We start from the raw sequence: 21437 nt of genomic DNA, 5'->3' as shown, positions 1-21437 counted from the left end.
TACGACATTTATAGAAATAGGATTATTTTACTCAAATGTGACTGAGACCTTTATCTACCTAAACTATAAAGGGTAACAGGAGTTTTTTCTCTGATTACATCTGTTTCACAAGTGTAATTTATTGTATTTTAATAAGAGATCTCGCTCCCGTCTGCATTGTTAAAAGTTACTGCATAAAAATTCTGTTGTTACATATATCTGAAAGTTACTGAATACATATTCTGTGTTGTTACATATATCTGAAAGTTACTGAATACATATTCTGTTTTGTTACATATATCTGAAAGTTACTGAATACATATTCTGTTTTGTTACATATATCTGAAAGTTACTGAATACATATTCTGTTTTGTTACATATATCTGAAAGTTACTGAATACATATTCTGTTTTGTTACATATATCTGAAAGTTACTGAATACATATTCTGTTTTGTTACATATATCTGAAAGTTACTGAATACATATTCTGTTTTGCTACATATATCTGAAAGTTACTGAATACATATTCTGTTTTGTTACATATATCTGAAAGTTACTGAATACATATTCTGTTTTGTTACATATATCTGAAAGTTACTGAATACATATTCTGTTTTGTTACATATATCTGAAAGTTACTGAATACATATTCTGTTTTGCATGGACTTTGGAAACTGTTTTTGGCTCATTTTGGGCTGCTGAATCCAAATCTGAGCTCAGATTTGCTTGGTCGCATCAAGTTTTCGTGCTGTCTGTACGCTCCTTATTCAGGATTTTACAAAAGTGGACCATCTAGTCTGGCAATCTTGGTGGGGATAAAAATGACCCCTATTTATTTTCTAAGTAATTTCATGCTAGGCTGAGTGTTTATTTAGTCATTGTAATCATTTTTGCATCTGTCGATCTTCTAATGCAACGGTGTTTTTTAACTTCGAGTGTAAAATTGCTGTTTTCTCAAAAATAATGAGTTTCATAGTTCAAAAACCTGATGTGATAGGCGAAAACTAATGCCAGATTTGGATTCAGCACCCAAAAGTTAGCTAGAATCCATTGAAAAGCCCCATGCAAGAAAAATTGTGTTGACCAGTGTTATTTTTCAGTTTTCACGAAGATGAAATGTTAAGTCCCATGAATGGATGTCTTTCCTCCATGTATGAGCCTTTGCACTTTGAGTAGTACTGCTGTCATCCTCTTGTAACCTCTGCATTTGGCCATGCCTTACAATGTGTTCGGTTTCTGCAGTCTGAAGACTTCTTCAGTCTGACGATAACCTGGACCCCTACAGAGGAAGGTGGAATCAGAGAGCTTATTACTTTCATTGCTAATGGAGTCCTCAAAACCCAAGCTATTCTGCTTGGGAGAGCAGAGGCACCAAAAAAGAAAAAGGTAACGGGTCAAAATGGGTATTGATTTGACATCACTTATAGTCAGTATTCAAATGTGTTATGGTTATCTCTCCTTGACTCTGTGTTGTTTTCTTGCTTTAAAGTAAGGTAATCCTGATTTAGAAATATTTTTTTTCAACCAATCCTTGTAAGCAACAGTCACATATAGCCAGAAGTGGACATTAAGTTCCTGTTCATCTAGTGCATCACTGTCAAAACTACACAGCTCTTCACTTTTTGTCTTGTTGTGTTACAGAAAAGCTTATGGGACTCCATCAAGAACAAGAAAGTGGGAAACCAGTCAGCCACACCCAGGGTCACAAAAACTGAACCCTCCTTAAAGCTTACAGCCAATAAGACCTTTCGAGTGTCCCGAAAGCCACAGTACAAACTACAGAATCCTCGGAGCCCTCTTATGTCGCTCAATGTGAGGGCACCTATTAGAGAGGGGTCCCCATCAAAGCACATTCCAGTTGAAGGCAGCCCTGAACAACTGGAGCAGAAGGTCTGTGAACCCCTTCAGAGGCAAAGATCTCTGGCGTTGCCAAATCAGGTCTGTGTTGAGAGTGTTCACAATGTTCGCAAGAGCTCTCCTATTGTTTTGCTTGTCCCAGCTGCTGACTTTATGGACCCCGCCCACACATCGGCCAGCTCTCGCTGCCTCGGTACGCCTGAATCTGCAGTGCTCACCAGAGGGCTAAGCGTGTTTAAAAGCCTCAAGCCTTCCACCCAGTCTATTGAAAGCCCAGCTCCTGACACTGGTCATGCAAAAGTTGATGACGGCGACAACATGCCACCTGGACCTCCAGTTCTGTCTGTAAGAGATGCACTGGCCCTAATCGAGTCCGATCTGGCACATGTCAGCATCAGCCCTTCGACGAAATGCTCTAGTTGCGACAGTGAAAACATGCCACCTGGATCTACAGTTCTATCTGTGAGAGATGCACTGGCCCAAATTGAGTCAGATCTGGCCCATGTCAGCGTCAACCCTTTGAAGGAATGCTCTAGTTGTGACTTCTCAGATTCACTTGAATCTGTGAGCGGAGGTCATGGCTATGCACCTGATAAAACAGTCTTGAAAACAATTCCTATTAGCCCTGCTCAGTCAGCAGAGTCCGGGGAGCAAAGATTGACTTTCTTTGTCCCCCAAACAACTGTCAAAAACAAAATTGTTCTTCCTGAGGTTGATAATGCGGCTCTAAGAGTGAAAAAGGCTCCTTTTATGTCCGCCACAGTCACAAAGACCAAAGCGCCAGCTGCAACCGCACCTGATGAAGTGAAGATCCCCAGCGGGAGGAAGCTAAAGAAGTCAAGGAGAAGGCTCATGGAGAAAACACTCGAGTTGTCTGATGGTAATAGCCAGTGTGAGTCTGGGCCAGGTACCCCAGGCCTCCCAGTTATAGATTCTTACCCGGGAAATGATGGATGGCAAACTGCTACAGGAACCAGCTCTGCAAACAACAGTAGGCAGCAAGGCGACTTGTCAGCCTTCATGAACGTGACTCCAGAGCTTGACGGCTCTCCTATCCATGTCACCTCTCCTCCATCCATGGCTCCTTCTCTTGCTACTTCCCCAATCTCTCCTGTCCCTGCTCCTGGTGCTTTCACTGCCAACCCTCCGCCGCGTGTGGTCACATCCTCTCCTCTCCAGCACAGACCCCCATCGTTGGTTGATGTGTGCGAGTCGCCTGTCGCAGCTGCGCCACCCAAGCCTGCATCAGCGCCTCTGTTGGTTCAGGTGGACTTGACGTTCCCCATTCACAGCCAGACTGAATTTGACATGAAGGTGAGGAATAAGAAGAGGAAGAGTGAGGGTGAGGCGTATTTAATGAACGAGGAGAACGCCGATGCAACCGAGAAAGCGGAGAGGGTTAAAAGGAGCAGAGTGGCGGTGATGAGGGGGCCCGAAAGACCAGCGTCGGAGAAGAGCGTTGTATCACAAAGGCAACAGCCAAGGAAATCGGGTGAGGGAATATGGAGTGACCTTGGTGTCGTATATAGGCGTCGTAAAATAACTCGGTTTAAAAGTTATGAAATATTTAACATAGTCGTAGAAATTAAAAATGTCTTAAAACATTCATAACAAAAATGCATAGGAATCTTGACGTTAGAAATGTGCCTTTTCCAAACCTCCTGTTCTTAATGTGGTAATCGGTGTTTGTTTTTGTTGTTTTTTTTTAAAATTTATTTGTATTTTTTCTATTTCAGGCACAACACGCTCTACCTCTGCATCATCCATCAAGACCAAAAAGGCTGTTGGTCCTGCTCAAGCAAAGCTGATTTGCTCTAAACCCACCCCACAAGGTATGATTATGAAGTATGCTCGTATTAAAATCTGAGTTGCATCACAAAGGCAACAGCCAAGAAAATCAGGCGAGGGAATATGTAGTGAACTTGGTGTAGTATAGACGCATGGTGAAATAATTCGGTATAAAAGTTATGGAATGTTTAATATTGTCGTTGAAGTTAAAAATGGCTTGGAACTGTCTTAACAAAAATGCATAGGAATCTTGATGTTAGAAATGTGCCTTGTTTCCAAGCCTCCTGTGCTTAATGTGGTAATCAGCATTTTTAAAAGTTATTTATTTTTATTAGGCACAATATGCTCTACCTCTGCATCATCCATCAAGACCAAAAAGTCCGTTGGTCCTGCTCGAGCCAAGCAGATGAGCTTTAAACCCACCCCACAAGGTATGATATGAAGTGTGTGTGTGTGTGTGTGTGTGTGTGTCTATATATATGTGTGTATATATGTATGTGTGTGTGTATGTGTGTGTATATATATATATATACACACACATACATATGTGTGTGTGTGTATGTATGTATGTGTATATATATATATGTGTATATATATATATACATACATATGTGTGTGTGTATATGTATGTATGTGTGTGTATATATGTATATATATATACACATACATATGTTATGTGTGTGTGTATATGTATGTATGTGTGTGTATATATGTATATATATATACACACACACATATGTGTGTGTGTGTGTGTGTATGTATGTATATATGTATGTATGTATTTGGCGGCACAGTGGCGCAGTGGTTAGCACTGTCACCTCACAGCTAGAAGGTCCTGGGTTCGAACCCCTGGGTTGTCCAACCTTGGAAGGTCATCCCAGGTCCTTTCTGTGTGCAGTTTGCATGTTCTCCCCGTGTCTGCGTGGGTTTTCTCTGGGTGCTCCGGTTTCCCCCACCATCAAAAACACATGCAAGTTAGGGTTAATACTTCTGTCTGTGCCCCTGACCGAGGCAATGGCAAGATGAACTGGAGTTGGTCCGGCGGCTGCCCACTGCTCCTAGCTACACAGCTAGGATGGGTTAAATACAGAGGAAGAATATCCCCACAGCGATCAATAAAGTAATAAAATAAAATAATTAAAATCTAAAGGGGAATATTCACCATTTAAGAATTCACCCAACTTTTTCTTAGAGTTTAGTCCGGCACAACTAGAATTTGTGAAACTTGCAATTTACCTAAAGCCAGAGAGCAAAGCCCATAAGACTCAAACCTGTCAGTTATCATGGAAATCAACTCCCATATTTTCGTAATGTGTGTGTGTGGTGTTAGTGTGTGTGTGTGTGTTAGTTAGTTGGTGTAGATAGCGGGCCCGAAAACTAAAGCACTTATGATCCTAATTCTTTTTGGAGGTGGTAGGTATTGTCTCAGAGAGTAAGGGAAAAATCCCAGAAAATTAAAATTAAAATTTTGCATAATTATACATAAATATGCAAAATATGCATTTTTCTAAAAATGGCTAAAAACGCATTTTCTCGGCATTTCAGATGATTCTGAGCATCTTTGATTTTTTTCAACTATATAAAAAAAATTTCTGGGACTTACAAATGTTCTGGCATTATGCAAAATATGCATTTTTGCAAAAATGCACTTATGGTCCTCATTTTTTTTGGAGGTGGTAGGTATTTTTCCAGAGAGGACCAGAAAAATAGAAGAAAATTAAAACAATTATAATAATTATGCATAATTATGCAAAATATCTATTTTCTAAAAATGGCTAAAAACCACTTTTCTCGGCATTTCAGATGATTCTGAGCATTTGGGGGGAGGGAGTTGGAGTGGGGGGGGGTTTAGGGGCAGGGGGGAAGGCGGTTAGCTGGCAGGATGAAGAGGAGGGAGATTTAGACGGGTGGAGAACCAAACCGCTACATTGTAGCGGGGTTCTTCTAGTACTATATATTTTGAATGCGAGCAGGTTTTTAGTAGCGACGAGTGTCAAAATACTTCAGAGGCACAAGTAACGGCAAATATGGAGCGAGCATTATTTTCCCAACTTTCTTTGCTCATAGGTGCTCGGTCTCGGAAGTCTTCTGCTGTGCATCCAGTGAAGACAGCCAAAGTGGTTGCAGTGGCCCAGTCAAAGCTGACCTTTATTAAGCCTGCTCAAACAGGTATTTGGAGACTCATGACCTAATGTTCTAGACAAGTGTCACAATGTTTTTTTTTTTGACTAATTACAATTGTTGTATGTCATTCTTGTTCTCTGTATTTTGTCTGCAGCCATACCGAGACACCCAATGCCATTTGCGGCCAAGAACATGTTTTACGACGAACGGTGGATTGAGAAGCAAGAGAGAGGATTCACTTGGTGGATCAACAACTTCCTCACTCCAGATGACTTTAAGGTCAACAACGAAGTCACGAAAGGTAGCATCCATCACACCAATCTTCTGCTCTTGGCAAATTTTTTGCACATTTTTTTTGCTTTATTTTTTCTGAAACATAACTTGTGTTGGTGTCTAATTGACTTCTGTTTTCCAGCTTTTTGCTTGCACTGACGTATTTAAAAGGCCTTTTATTAGAGTTTTCTGCAACAACCACCACAGTTAAGTGGGGTGTTAAGACACCTTCTGTATCCCTAAATGGTCTTTAATAAGATTGACCTGCCTTTTAGCTATCCACCTTCATGCTAAGTGATTTTGTGATGTTCACTTGGTTGGTGAAAAGGTCAAACTGTTCCCCAGGGTTAAAGCTACAATCCTGTAGGTCGTTGTTTTTGTATAGTTACTGACGTTGATGGTAATACTGGGCGTTACATAAGTTTTGAACCCTCCAAATCCCAGAGATCTGTTCGAAATGGGACAGTTGCCAGTGTTGTTTTTTCAGCAACTTTCCACTGCTGAAAAAAAAAATTAAAAACCCACCAGAGTTTTCATTTAAATGAAGAAAAAAAGAAAGCGTTTATGACTTGATATTTGTGAGTTAACTATTGTCTTAAATACAGCAGTTTTAACAGGCTATCGAAGCCTTCAACTCCCCTCATCTTTCAGCGGTTTTGGTGTTTGCTCTGGCATTCGGCATAGCCTGTGTCATCTGGTTAGTTTATGGATTCCATAAAAGTATAATTTCCAGGTTTTTCGTAAAATGTAAATCATGGGTTTGTAGATCACCGCGTCATGAGAAAAACTTTAGGGTTAGAATTCCACCTGTAAAGAGAATTTGCGGGTTAAAAATGTTTTTCAACTCAATATGGCGGCGCAGTGGTTAGCGCGGTCGCCTCACAGCAAGAAGGTCCTGGGTTCGAGCCCCGGGGTAGTCCAACCTTGGTGGGTCGTCCCTGGTCGTCCTCTGTGTGGAGTTTGCATGTTCTCCCCGTGTCTGTGTGGGTTTCTTACGGGGGCTCCGGTTTCCTCCCACAGTCCAAAGACATGTAGGTCAGGGGAATTGGCGGTACTAAATTGTCCCTAGGAAGGGTCCGCGGTGGCGTAGCGGTCTAAGCGTCGGCTTGGTGTCGATGCAGTTGCCCACTGGGGACTGGGGTTCGCGCCCCGGTCTCGTCAGATCCGACTATGGCCGGACTCGATGAAGCAGCAATCATTGGCAACGCTGTCTTCGGGAGGGGGGCGGAGTCGGCTTGTGTTCGTCATGTGAATGCGTCTCTGTGTGTGTCGGAAAAACAGTGGTTCGGCTTGGATTCGCCTTGTCACGAAAGTGGGGAGGCGCTTTCCTTCGAGACTGCCGGCCGGAGAGATGCAGTTGGCGAACGCATGCAATACGAGGGTGGGTGTTTGAATTAAAATAGGGATCAATTGGCCACTAAATTGGGAGAAAAAAGGGGAAAATCAGAAATAAATTTAAGAAAAAATAAATTGTCCCTAGGAATGAATGTGTGTGTGTGGGCCCTGTGATGGCCTGGCGGCCTGTCCAGGGTGTCTCCCCGCCTGCCGCCCAGTGACTGCTGGAATAAGCTCCAGTATCCCCACGACCCTGAGAGCAGGATAAGCGGTTAAGATAATGGATGGATGGATAATATGCATGAAACACTCCTCCTCAAAGCAATGTATTCCCATTAAAATAAAGGGAGCTCAACACTTTCCAGAGAAACACTGTGCTCTGTATATCTAATGGACTATTTCACCTAATGATGTATGCAAGTGGCTTCATAAATCACCCAAGCTCTGAACTCCCTGCTTTCCTTTTCTTGTTTTGCTCGAGTAGTCAATGCTTTGTCCATTGCCACGGGCAACTACGACAAGTTCAATATGCCCAAAGCGCCTACGAAGGAAGAGGTGTCTTTCCGCACCTACACCGCCCAACGGAGGCTGAACCGCCTCCGCCGCTCTGCCTGTCAGCTATTTACGTCCGAGTCCATGGTCAAGGCCATCCAGAGGCTTGAACTCGAGGTGGAGGCCAGGAGGCTGCTGGTTCGAAAAGACCGTCATATTTGGAAGGACATAGGTAAGGCCTCCGCCTCTTCAAATGGGATTGCATCCAGAGGACGAAAGCACAGCATTGTACTTTGTTGACTGATGTTTCGAAGTTCAGGTGGAGCCTCTAAGTAAAACTGTTCTTCTCCTTCCTTCCTTTTTCCTATTTTGCTTGTATCTAAGGTGAACGGCAAAAAGTACTAAACTGGCTCCTCTCGTACAATCCCCTGTGGTTACGCATTGGACTAGAGGTATTCTCACACAGCCCTTTTGTTTTGCCCCCCCCCCCCCGGTTTATTTTCTTTAATATATTCTAATCTCTTGCAACCCTCTTCATTGCCAGACTATCTACGGGGAGTTGATCTCACTGGAGAGCAACAGTGACGTGCTGGGTCTGGCCATGTTCATCCTCAGACGCATGCTGTGGAACCCGGACATCGCTGCTGAGTTCAGACATGCCAAAGTGCCACATCTTTACAAAGACGGTAATTTCAGAAGTACCCGCCACCATACTTGTTTAGCGTTTGTCTGGTAGAGATTATCTGGTTGTGTGTGTGTGTGTTGAGGGGGGGGGGTGTTCACAGATCAAATTGTAACCTGCCTGAACAGCCCCAGTTGATTTGGGGCAAAGGGATTTTACTAGACATGTTTGGTATTTAAAACGACATCTTTTGGCATTTCGAGGGCGGCGTGGTGGCGTAGTGGTTAGCACGGTCGCCTCACAGCAATAAGGTCCTGGGTTCGAACCCGGAGGTAGTCCAACCTCGGGGGTTCATCCCAGGTCGTCCTCTGTGTGGAGTTTGCAAGTTCTCCCCGTGTCTGCGTGGGTTTCCTCCGGGGGCCTCGGTTTCCTCCCACAGTCCAAAGACATGTAGGTCAGGTCAATCGGCTGTACTGAATTGTCCCTAGGTGTGAATGTGTGTGTGTCGGCCCTGTGATGGGCTGGCGGCCGATCCAAGGTGTCCCCCCACCCACCCACCGCCCAATGGCTGCTGGGATAGGCTCCAGCATCCCGCGACCCGAATTCGGATAAGCAGCTTGGCTGATGAGTGGAGGGGATGGATCTTTGGGAATTCTGTAGTGTGAGAGCATCGGTGAGTCATTCCCAGAGCAGAAACTGCCAATATTCACTGAACCCCTTGTTTGTCATTGGGTATGGGATAGGGCTGAAAAATATTGGATATTCACATTACATCCTTTGCTATGTGATTATTGCACTTGTGTACACCGCGAATGTCGATGTTGTATCGTTCAACCCTAGTAAGGCATAGGTGAAAAGGGAAGACGACATGACACCCCCGACAAGACTGAACACCATGACTCCAGCTTTATTTCATTTTAAGACACCACACATTCATTTGTATATTTTCTCAATCTGCCGTCCCACATCCTTTTAATTGCTGTCACATGGGATAGCTCGTATACCTGTGAGACTAGACCTGACGTCGGTGACATGTCAGGATTCAGCAGGACAATTGAATACTACAATTGTTTTCACGGTGGGTAATGCTGTTCCTTCTCATCCGTCTTTTCTCAAATAGGCCACGAAGAGGCGCTGTCTTGCTTCACTCTTAAAAAGCTCCTTCTGTTGATGTGTTTCCTGGATAAAGCCAAAGAGTCGCGGCTGATTGAGCACGACCCTTGCCTGTTCTGTATGGACGCAGAGTTCAAGGTAGGGAGAGGGCTTCCCGTGTCGGTAACGCACTTCTGTTTGTTTTTTTCTACCACATCCTTTCACAACTGAGGATTATACTTGTATCTAAAACACTCGAATCAGAAAACATGGTGGATGATGATGCTCTTTTGGATGTTGACGATCTGTAAAAACCCTCTGGTTTTTTTTTTGTTTTTTTTTTTGTATAATAGTTAAATGTTTCTTTTAAAATTAGTTTACCTTGTTTCAAAGAGGCTATTTGTGCAAATTAATGAAATAATGTGGCACGGTGGCGCAGTGGTTTGCACAGTCACCTCACAACAAGAAAGTCCTGGGTTCGAACCTCACAGTTGTCCATCCTTGGGGGCGGTCCCGGGTCGTCCTCTGTGTGGAGTTTGCATGTTCTCCCCGTGTCTGCGTGGGTTTCCTCCGGGTACTCTGGTTTCCTCCCACAGTCCAAAGACATGTAGGTCAGGTGAATTGGCCATACTAGATTCTCCCTAAGTGTGAATGTGTGTGTCGGCCCTGTGATGGACTGGCGGCCTGTCCAGGGTGTCTCTCCGCTTGCTGCCCAGTGACTACTGGGATAGGCTCCAGCATCCCCTGACCCCAATTGGGATAAGTGGCTTGGATAATGAACGGATGAATAATTTTAATTTTTATCTTGTGTTCCTCAATACCTTTCCTTTCTTTTTGTTGTTAAAAGTCGAGCAAAGATCTCCTGCTGGCGTTCTCCAGAGACTTCCTCAGCGGTGAGGGCATCCTTCCGCGACACCTCGGCTACCTGGGTTTACCCGTCTCCCACGTTCAGACACCCCTGGATGAGTTCGACTTTGCTGTGAAGAATTTGGCGGTTGACTTGAGATGTGGTATCCGTCTAGTGTGAGTAAGATTTGCCGTCTTGCAGTGAGATCAGTCTCTTGTGTGCATTTCCAAAACCTTGCCTTCATTTCTTGCATAGGAATGGTTGTTTCAAGCTGCTCTGCAATGCAAATGCAAAGGCTTCATGATAAACTGTACAACCAAAGCCAATTTGAAAAATTTTACACGGAGAACCAAAACTGTTAGTAAATAGAAAATTGCCTTGTAAAAATCAGATTCAAAAAGGAAATTATGGGGCGTCCAGGTAGCGTAGCGGTCTATTCCGTTGCCTACCAACATGGGGTAGACCGTTCAAGCTGGATGTGGGTATGTGTCCTGGTCACTGCACTAGCACCTCCTCTGGTCGGTCAGGGCGCCTGTTTGGGTGGGAGGGGGAACTGGGAGGAACAGCGTGATCCTCCCACGCGCGACGTCCCCCTGGCGAAACTCCTCACTGTCAGGTGAAAAGAAGCGGCTGGTGACTCCACGTGTATTGGAGGAGGCACGCGGTAGTCTGCAGCCCTCCCCGGCTTGGCAGAGAGGGTTACGCAGCGACCGGGACGGCTAAGAAGAGTGGGGTAATTGGCCAAGTACGATTAGGGAGGGGAGAAAAGGGGGGCGGGGGAGCCAAGAAAAAGGAAATTATGTAAACGTGAGTATCTCTTTGTGCTGTGTCGTTGTCGGTGCGCTGCCCATGTGTATGAAGGGAGGACCGGTGTATACACACAGCTAGAATACAGACAAGGCTCGGCGTTTTCGGTTCTCACCGAAAAGTACCCAGATTTTTAATCTGATAGTCACCCGGATTTTGTTTCCACGGATCCAAAAGTTGTTCCTGTTCGTGTGAGGTTATGTAAGTGTCCCCTCGTGGCGAAATTCGGCACGCTGGATGGCTTTGAAAAATAAAAACCCGACAACGCCGAGCCTTGAATACAGATTATACTGAGCACGCTTTATGTAAATAATAATCTATAATCTGCATGACTATAATATATAATCTGAATCTATAATCACCATGCAACATTGTTGCATGGTGATTATAGATTCATTTATAGATTCATTCAATGTTGCATGGTGACTATAGAGCTAGCCGTCTCAGAAATATCAAGGCAGCAAGAATACAGTGTGAATAAGTGATTTATTTTTTTTAAACTTAATAGCAAAAATTGATATGTATGGTATGTAAATGCAAGAGTACATTTTGACTTCAAGTGGCCTTTATTTCCAGGCGTGTGATGGAGCTCTTCATCCAGGACTGGAGCCTCTCACAGAAGTTGCGTCTGCCCACCGTCAGCCGCCTGCAGAAGATCCATAATGTTGACCTCGCTATTCAAGTGCTCAAAGCCAAAGGCGTTGACCTCAAGAATGAGCATGGTAATTGTGATATTCTTTTTTGTTGTTGTTGAGCAAGTAACTGAGCAGTGGCATAATCAATTTAGTCGAATGTCCAATCACGCAGTTGCAGTCCTAAAGATGATCATTTGTGTGTCACTTAATTATAACGGTAGTGACGTGGTAATTGTAGCGTTGATTTGAACACTCCAGGTCCCAGTGATCACAGAAAGTTAAACCACTTCATCGGGACACAGTGTTTATTGAGATAAATGTTTCATCACTCATCTAAGTGACTTCTTCAGTCTCAACTGGCTGCAGGTTTCCCCACCCTTAAGAAGACAAGAGCGACAGTATATAATATAGGTTTGCATATGACGTCACGAACTACAGGTGGAGCGGCCGGAAGTGATTCTCTACATAGGAAGCACTGTCACAAACTATCGAAATGCCTATGTTTGGCGTCGTTAGCTGAGAAGCCACAAGGAGTTTTTATTGAGTATCAAAAGTTGTTGTTCATGGGGGGGGGGGGGGGGGGTGCAAGAAATTGACCGAAAACAGCAGAAAAAATGGCTTGCGAACCGCCGTCTGCAGTCAGGAGGAGCGGAGTCGGATAACGCGCGTGTGCAGTGACCACTTCCTCAAAAAACAAAACACACTTCATAACATAAGATCATGTCAAACATGTCTTACTTTCTGTTTACACCTTTCTCTCATAATATCGTCTAAACCAGTGTTTCTCAACCGGGGGTCCGCGGACCCCTAGTGGTCCGGGGTGTAATCGCAAGGGGTCCGTGAAAATAAAATATCTTTTAAAAAAAAGATCCTATGACATTTATAGAAATAGGATTATTTTGCTCAAATGTGACTGAGGCCTTTATCTACCTAAACTATAAAGGGTAACAGGACTTTTTTCTCTAATTACATCTGTTTCACAAGTGTAATTTATTGTATTTTAATAAGAGATCTCGCTCCCGTTTGCATTGTTAAAAGTTACTGAATACATATTCTGTTTTGTTACATATATCTGAAAGTTACTGAATACATATTCTGTTTTGTTACATATATCTGAAAGTTACTGAATACATATTCTGTTTTGTTACATATATCTGAAAGTTACTGAATACATATTCTGTTTTGTTACATATATCTGAAAGTTACTGAATACATATTCTGTTTTGTTACATATATCTGAAAGTTACTGAATACATATTCTGTTTTGTTACATATATCTGAAAGTTACTGAATACATATTCTGTTTTGTTACATATATCTGAAAGTTACTGAATACATATTCTGTTTTGTTACATATATCTGAAAGTTACTGCATAAGAATTCTGTTTTGTTAACTATATCTAAGTTACAGCTCTTATTTTTGCCCCAAAGAGGGAATAAATGCTATAATGCAATTTAGAATGCAGTTTCTACTGTTTCTATCAAATTGCAACCCCCCTCCCCCAAGATCAGGTGGCGGGGTCCTCAGGGTAGATCAAAAATACGCAGGGGGGTCCAGGACCCCGAAAAGGTTGAGAACCACTGCTCTAAACTAGCACAGTTTGGGTGAAACTAGCTCCACCTCGTCCATTCTGCTTTTCACTTCCTGCCCTCCATCTGAATCTCGCGCGTCATCAGAATCACGTGACTGCAAACAAGCTGAGCTGTTCCCCAGGCCTCTGTGAATAGCACACATGGCCATTGTATCTCCAGTTAATTGTCGCAGTAGTTAGCACATGAAAACGATTGTTGGTTTCGGTCGTTATGCAACTGTATTGTTCATAAGGGTGGGGACACCTGCAGTCAGTTGAGACGGAAGGGGTCACTTAGATGAGTGATGAAAGGTTTCTCTCAATAAACGTTGTGTCCGGATGAACTGATTCAACCTTTCTTTGATTTTTCTCCCCTGGATTGTTGAGCACGCACAAAGACGTCCCAGTGATCCTTTCAAAATCTAACAGAATTGTGCGTGGTGATGTTTTACCTGTGGGTAAAGGTGTTCTGAGCTTGTTCTGTCATATATGCTTGTTAGCCACAACTTATTTTTCAAACTTGCTGCTTGCTACCTGCTCCCCCCCCCCCCCATTTCAAATGGCTGCTTGGTGAAGAAGTAAAATGCCGTGTACTGTATGTTCTTTCCTTGAAAAGTCGTCGTACCTGACTTTAACAAAATAAATCAACTACTGCAAAGGAGTTTATATTGGCATTTTGTAACGGTATCTTTTATCATGCACATTTGTTTGTTTACCAACAGCTGTGGTTTGCCCGCAAAGATTGTTGTGAGCAATGGTGAACTGAATTGGCTCAATATTTTGAATTTTCACCCAGAAAGGGTTTAGAAGAGCAGGTCAGACACCAGATTTGGACTGCGATCAAAAAGGCTCATGGAAAGTCATGCAGTAAAATCCAAACTAAAAAAAAAAACACGGTGGGGGAAAAAAAACATTGATTGACCGATTGTGACGTCTTTTCCAGGCTCTACCATTGAATCCAGAGATATAGTGGATGGACACAGAGAAAAGACTCTGAGCTTGCTGTGGAAAATCATCTTCGCTTTTCAGGTGTGCCAACAACACAGGAGTGTCATTATAAACGAAATGTTTTCACAATTCTCGCGCAGTAGTCTTTTTACGTCGCTGATGTGACGTCTCCTCTTTTTGTTCAGGTGGAAGTGATTTTGGATGAGGAGCAGCTGAGGGAGGAGATCGCTTACCTGAGGAGAACCCTGTGGACCAAACGGAAGCTGGTGTCTTTGAGGAAAGATAATCTTCCGCAGAGAATCGCCAAGACCAGGGTGCAATATGAACACAGCAGCACTAAGATCAGCCTACTAATGGAATGGGTCAATGCTGTCTGTGACTTCTACAACTTGCAGGTGAGGTTTGTCGGTTAAAAAAATTAAAAAGCACACCTTTTTATGTATTCAGCATATTCATTCTTTCATGTTTGAACTCTGTGATGGCCCTGTGATGGAGTGGCGGCCTGTCCAGGGTGTCTCCCCGCCTGCCGCCCAATGCATGCTGGGATAGGCTCCAGCATCCCCTGCGACCCTGACAGCAGGATAAGCGGTTTGGATAATGGATGGATGGATATTTTAATATAGTTTTAATGCATTTTAATTAAAAGAAGGGGGGGGCGGAGGGTATGCTCCAATTATCGGGGCACGAATACCGTATATGCAGCCAATGACATATTTGATTTCAGCTGCCAGGAAAGGGGCTGAGACAGATTTAGTTCCAGAAAGAATTCCATGTTCAGTTAAACCTGGATGTATCTCACCCGAGGAAAGGTCAAGCTATCAGTCAGCGTATACAGAAGAATGTTGCATTGTTTCATCACTATTTAATACATTCATTTCAAATAATGCTCCATTCTTTGTTTTGACTTCTGCTCGTCTGGAGCTCCAGTCCCTCGGCATGTTCTTTGGTCTCATGTCGTCTGTTCTCTTAGATGGTGGAAAGATTCTATACTTCCTATTTAAAGTAATGTCACATGTCTTGCTGTCTCTGCAGGCAGAGAACTTCACAGTGTCTTTCTCAGATGGCCGCATCCTCTGCTACCTGATCCACCACTACCACCCCGGCCACCTGCCGAAGGAGGCCGTCAGTCACTGCACCACTCAGACAGTGGAGTGCTCCCACAGAGGCCGGCTTGAACTGGACTGCTTTACCAGCGACTCGGACAACTCTTTTGACTCCTGGCCTAATGGTCACAGTGGTACAGTTTTAGGCATATGTTGTATCTTTGACACATTTGGTTGGCTCTTTCATAGTATTAAAAGTTAAATTTGACTGGAATTGATAACAGACAATGATGTTGTATGAGAGTTTATACTGTTTGTTCTTTTTAAACAACATCGTCTTTTGTTGTCTTGATGCATGCTCAATAATCCAGGGGAGAAGTTCAACGAAAGTTGAATCAGTTCACCTGGATACAACGTTTATTGACAGATACGTTTCATCACTCAACTAAGTGACCTCTTCAGTCTAAACTGACTGCAGGTATCCCCGCCCTTATAAACGATACAGTGGCATAACGACTGAAACCAATGACCAGTTTCATGTGCAAATATAGGTGGGACCATTAACTAGAGCTTCAATGACCATGTGTACTATTCAGAGGATTTGGGAATGTTTGCAATCACAGCATTGTAAGACGGTGACAGATGTACGCCCCCCCGGGTCCAGGGATGGTCGTTCCCTCTTAACCACCTAGCCATAAGACTTGTGGACGATACCTGCGTTAAAATTAAATCACAGGATGTACCATGTTTCACCGACCACATTAACTCTGGACAACCACATCAAGTTCACCAGGGAGGATGTGAAAAATGGCAGGTTAGCCTTCTTAGACTGTGAAATAGCAATTGGTGATGGGGGACATTTGATGTTGATGTTTACTGTAAACCAACACACACTGATCAGTACTTAAGGTTTGACTCTCATCATCCACTGGAGCACAAGCTAGGAGTAATCAGGACGCTGTACCACTGAGCTGACAACGTCCCCACCAACACAGCGGCCGGGGAAGGGGAGAAGTCCCACATTAAACAGGCCCTGGTTAAGTGTGGTTATCCTAACTGGGCATTTGTCAAAGCCAGGAAGACAGCTCTCCTGTGTTGTGCCATTCTCTTGGCCAGCGTCTGTTTGGTTTCCCCAATGTACAAGTTGTGACCAGATGAACATGTCAGGCCAGAACTCCACAGTCTACACCCGGCTACAGGCCAGTGGCCTCTCTTTCATGGATGAGGATATGCCTCCTTGATATGGAGGAACACTGGTTTGAATAGGGAGTCAAAGAGGCCATCTATGTGAAGAGGGAACAACCATCCCTGAACCGCACCTAAGAGTACATCTGTCGCCATCTTACAATGCTGTGGTTGCAAACATTCCCAAATCCTCTGAATAGCACACATGGCCATCGAAACTCTAGTTAATGGTCACACCCATGTTTGCATGTGAAACTGGTTGTTGGTTTCGGTCGTTATGCAACTGTATTGTACTGTATTTTTTATCACTTTATCCCCGTGATGGCCTTGGTGGCCTGTCCAGGGTGTCTCCCTGCCTGCCGCCCAATGACTGCTGGGATAGGCTCCAACATCCCCGTGACCCTGACAGCAGGAGAAACAGTTTGGCTAATGGATGGATGTTTATAAGGGTGGGGATACCTGCAGTCAGTTTAGACTGAAGATGTCACTTTGTTGAGTGATGAAACGTATCTGTCAATAAACATTGTGTCCAGATGAACTGATTCAACCTTTGATTTTCTTTTATTACGAGGAGGGATCTTAATTGTGTGAAGGTGATGTTCCATTAACAAGAAGCCATGCCTTTTGACTCCTTATTGTGGATACTAAAGATTAATACTAGACAGAAATTAAGAGAAACTCAAATATTCTCCATTAGACAGAAAAGACATTCAGTAAAGGAGAGATTGGGCATTTCTATTTCAGTCAAAGTCTGGCTAGCATCGGTGTGACTGATTTGGAATTTAGCCGGCTACACATGTCGAGGAGTCTTGCGTTGACATTTGAAGGTGTTCATCTAGAAAATACCACAACTGATATCACTCTTACTTTTTTTTTGTATAAACAGGTCCAGAGCTTCCGTCAGTGGAATTCAAACAGCTTCTGGAGAACGAGAAGAACAACTTCAGACTGGTAAATGATGCCGTAGCTTACCTGGGTGGAGTGCCTGCCATGATCCATGTAGCCGACATGTCCAATACCATCCCCAATGAGAAGGTAAGCAAAGTGGAGGGCCCACTCAAGATACCGTTAGAATCTCTTAAATTTCATCCATTCTTGTACAAATATGTACAAAAATGGTACAAGGACCAGAAATGCTGTGTAAGGAGACAGTGGAAGACATCAGTTGATTGTTGAAAATGCACATAGGCCTTTAGATATACAATCTGTTTGGAGCGGCTGTTTTATGTTGTGTTGTCATGTAGAGTTTGCAACATCAGTAGCATTTTGCGCCAATGCATGGGGGGGGGGGGGACTTGGGTTTCCAACCCTGACTAATTCTTGGAGATGAAGACACTTTCAGCGGTTCACATTCATGCATTACTACCACTATACACTAAGACCTATTTGCTTTTTTATGTCTTGGCATTGAGAGCGTTGAAGGATAAGTGTTGTTGTTGTACACATTGATTTAATCATCCAAGGCCACAGCTGCTGTATATTGTTTTTTTGCTGTCAGGAAGTTTTTTTTTTTTTAAAGCTCTTAGTCACAATTAACAGGATCCTTGTTTCTTCAGCCTTCGTCATTTTTCTAAGAGATTGCTTCCCTAAAGGTTTGTAACTAAAGTAGTTAAACAGACTTCAATGGGTAGCGTTTATGGAGTCTTATGCCAATGAGCTTTATTCTGGATAGTATGCTGTTCTGACCTGATGACGTATGCTTTTGCAAATCTAATTTTGGTGTTTTTGAAGGGGTTGAGTTGATTGTGCTCTTTTGTGAGATTCTTGTCCATTGACATTTCAGGTGGTGATGTCCTACCTGTCATTCCTCTGTGCCCGTTTGCTGGACTTGAGGAATGAGACCAGAGCAGCAAGGGTCATCCAAGGTGCCTGGAGGAAGTACAGGCTGAGGAAAGATCTAGAACTCTATCAGGTCAGTTCTTTGGTCGTTTGCAGGATTTGCACATACAACATTTTTGTCTGTGAGTCCATTCTTTGCTCTTGCTTTCCATCTTTTGTTCTTTGAACACATCCCTGGTATAATTGCGCATATATTAGTTTCTAAATAGATTGATTTTCTATTACATTGTGTTCGTTTGTCAGACCTCTAATAATCCAAACAAAGCAATTCAACAAGCCAGTACAGATGTATCAGTCAATCTGTCAACAGGCTAACCATTCAAACTCTTTATGAATGAAAGACGATTCAATGTATCTCTTCACACACTCTGATTGAACAACGCTTCCTATCTCTGTCCCTTTCTATAAGAATATGTAACGCAAAACTTTGAAGGTTTAAAATGAACAGAGCCTTGTCCTAGATGTTTTGGATTTCTCAAGTTTTTATTCCCCAAGCTGCATTGGCCCTTGAGACAAATGGAAAAAAAAAAATCCATGTCCTACGCAAGGTCAATGAGGACAAGCTAGCTGCTCATAATGCTAATAGTGTTCGAGGTTGAGAATGTGGTGAGAAATGCCTGTCACAACAGGAAAAAATGGAACTGTGAAGACGATTATTTAACTATTGCCTCACAATGTAACCGTTTTATTGAATGTAGGAAAGAACTTTGGCTGCAGCAAAGATCCAGATGTATGTAAGGAACTTTCTCCAGAGGCGTAGAGCTAAGAGGCAGAACTTGGCGGCCATTATTATCCAGGCATGCTGGAGAGGTTACCAAACCCGCAAGGAATTGAGGATTAGGAAAGAGGCTCAACTCTGGGCTCTAAGACATAATGCAGCAACTGCCATCCAGGTAAGTCTAGCTGATTCATTTTTACATGAACTTGAAAGGAAATCATTATTAAGCTATTCAGTCAGAAGTTATTAAAAGTTGTTTACTTGCTTACTCTGTCAAGAACATCCAGTCAACTTTCTTTGATACCAATGTTTCAATCACACCAGAGCAAGACCCAGTACACTATCTTGTTGCTTCTGGAAAGTTCAATTGTTCTCAAAACCTGATTTGACCCCCCCCCCCCCAGTGCTGGGCAATATATTGATATAATATCGATATCATGATATAAGACTTGATATCTTCTGAGATTTTGTATCTCGTAATATTGTGATATGATATAAATTATTCCTTTTCCTGGTTTTAAATACTGTATTACAGTAAAGAGATGCAGTTTTCTGAACTTGGATTGTTCTAGCTGTTCACATGACAACACATTTTTTTCAAACGTTTTGCTTCCTGGGAAAAAAAAAGAGATTATGATAGACAGTGTCAACCTTAACACAAAAATTGTTTCAGATTTGCTGTATCACGTATGAATTTGGAGAAACGTTCAAATAACTTTTATTGAATTTAACACGTTTGATCGCATAATGATGCCGACACAATGTGTGAGTTCAGCTGAACTTAAAATGTTTTGCAGCTGATTTTTGTTTATATTCAGCATCTGGCGCCTCTCGTGTCAGTGTCGAACAATAGTTGGCCAGCATTGATGGATTCCAGTTATCCTGATACCTCTTTTCCATGGTCACAATGTCCTGGTGAACCCTTTCACCATGTTTGTCACTGACCGCACCAAGATTAGCAGGGAAGAAGTCCAAGCGTGAATGCAGAAAATACATTTTCAATGACCTGTTCATTTTCACTTCATTTAAGCATGTTGTCAAGCAATGTAGTTTGGTGCTCTGTAGTTGCCAAGAAAATTCTCAACAACATCCTTAAATGACTTCCATGCTATTTTCTCTGACCCCACTAGCAGATCTTCTAACTACCTGTCATTAATGACCTGTCTGATTTGTGAACCAACAAAAATGCCTTCCTTAATCTTGACATCAGTTATTCTTGGAAACATCTGTCTCAAATAGCGAAATCCAACACATTCTTTGTTCGTTGCTTTCACAAAATGTTTCATCAATCCGAGTTTTATATGAAGAGGAGGCAGAAATATCTTTGCTGGGTTGACAAGTGGTTTATGCGCCACACTTTTCTGCCCTGGAACGAAATGCATACGGAGCGGTCAGTTCTTTTGAATGTAGTGTGTCTCTTTTTAGCACGGCTATCCCATTCACAAAGGAGACAACAGTACTTTGTATAGCCGAGCTGCATGCCTAGTAGCAGTGCCAATACTTTTAGATCACCACAGATGTTCCAGTCGTAATTGTTGTACTGTATGTGTTTCAACAACAGTTTCATGTTATCGTAGGTTTCTTTCATGTGTACTGCATAGCCAATGGGTACTGAAGGGTGGACATTGCCATTGGGTAACAGGACAGCTTTCAGGCTTAACTTTGGCAAATCTATAAAAAGACGCCATTGCGGGTCATGCATACAACCCAAAGCCATGAACAATCCATCAATGTCGGTGCAGAAACAGGTCATCAATCTGCGTAAAGGAGGTTGTCAAATGTTCTTGACTGTTCCGAAAGATAGAATTTTTTGTACTTGGTGACAGCAAACCCCATCCTTGAAATCTTGAACCAAGTAGTTCTGCTTTAGCTTTTGACAAATCTTAAGTCCCTACTAGGTCATTTAATTCTGGTTGTGTTATCAAATGAGGATAACCAGGAATAAAGGGTTCATCATCTGGATCAGTGTCGTTTTCCAAATCTGGTTCATGTGTTGTGGCATCTTCATCTGCCTCATCTAGGCTGCATGTCTCTGGTGGCTTTGGTACTGGCAAACTGTCATCATGTGGCACTGGTCTCATGGCCGAAGGCAGATTGGGGTATTCAATAGATTTCTTATTTTTAGTAGAGAAGCCAGATGCATTGGTTAGACAGAAGTAACTGTCTGTCACGTGACCCTTCTGTTCTCGCTATATCATATATATTTGATTATTGCACAGTCCCCCCACCCTCCCCCTTTGAATACCTTCAAAGCCCAAAAAAGTTATTCGGGACAGCCCTA

General features: G+C 42.9%; 1 protein-coding gene across 1 annotated transcript in view; it reads left to right on the top strand.

Moving 5' to 3' along the window:
* aspm (assembly factor for spindle microtubules) overlaps positions 1 to 21437 on the top strand; it is a 36684-nt gene that overhangs the window by 454 nt on the left and 14793 nt on the right. Inside the window, 17 exon segments of the mRNA XM_056276919.1 lie at positions 1223 to 1366; positions 1622 to 3329; positions 3961 to 4068; positions 5729 to 5794; positions 5904 to 6050; positions 7842 to 8081; positions 8234 to 8301; positions 8394 to 8535; positions 9592 to 9722; positions 10411 to 10586; positions 11794 to 11939; positions 14367 to 14452; positions 14557 to 14766; positions 15404 to 15608; positions 17486 to 17634; positions 18383 to 18511; positions 19137 to 19331. Of these exon segments, the coding sequence (XP_056132894.1) occupies positions 1223 to 1366; positions 1622 to 3329; positions 3961 to 4068; positions 5729 to 5794; positions 5904 to 6050; positions 7842 to 8081; positions 8234 to 8301; positions 8394 to 8535; positions 9592 to 9722; positions 10411 to 10586; positions 11794 to 11939; positions 14367 to 14452; positions 14557 to 14766; positions 15404 to 15608; positions 17486 to 17634; positions 18383 to 18511; positions 19137 to 19331 (4050 nt within the window).

This window comes from Lampris incognitus, chromosome 3, assembly GCF_029633865.1.
Source record: "Lampris incognitus isolate fLamInc1 chromosome 3, fLamInc1.hap2, whole genome shotgun sequence".
Classification (NCBI taxonomy): domain Eukaryota; kingdom Metazoa; phylum Chordata; class Actinopteri; order Lampriformes; family Lampridae; genus Lampris; species Lampris incognitus.
This window is presented reverse-complemented; position numbering and strand designations above follow the sequence as displayed.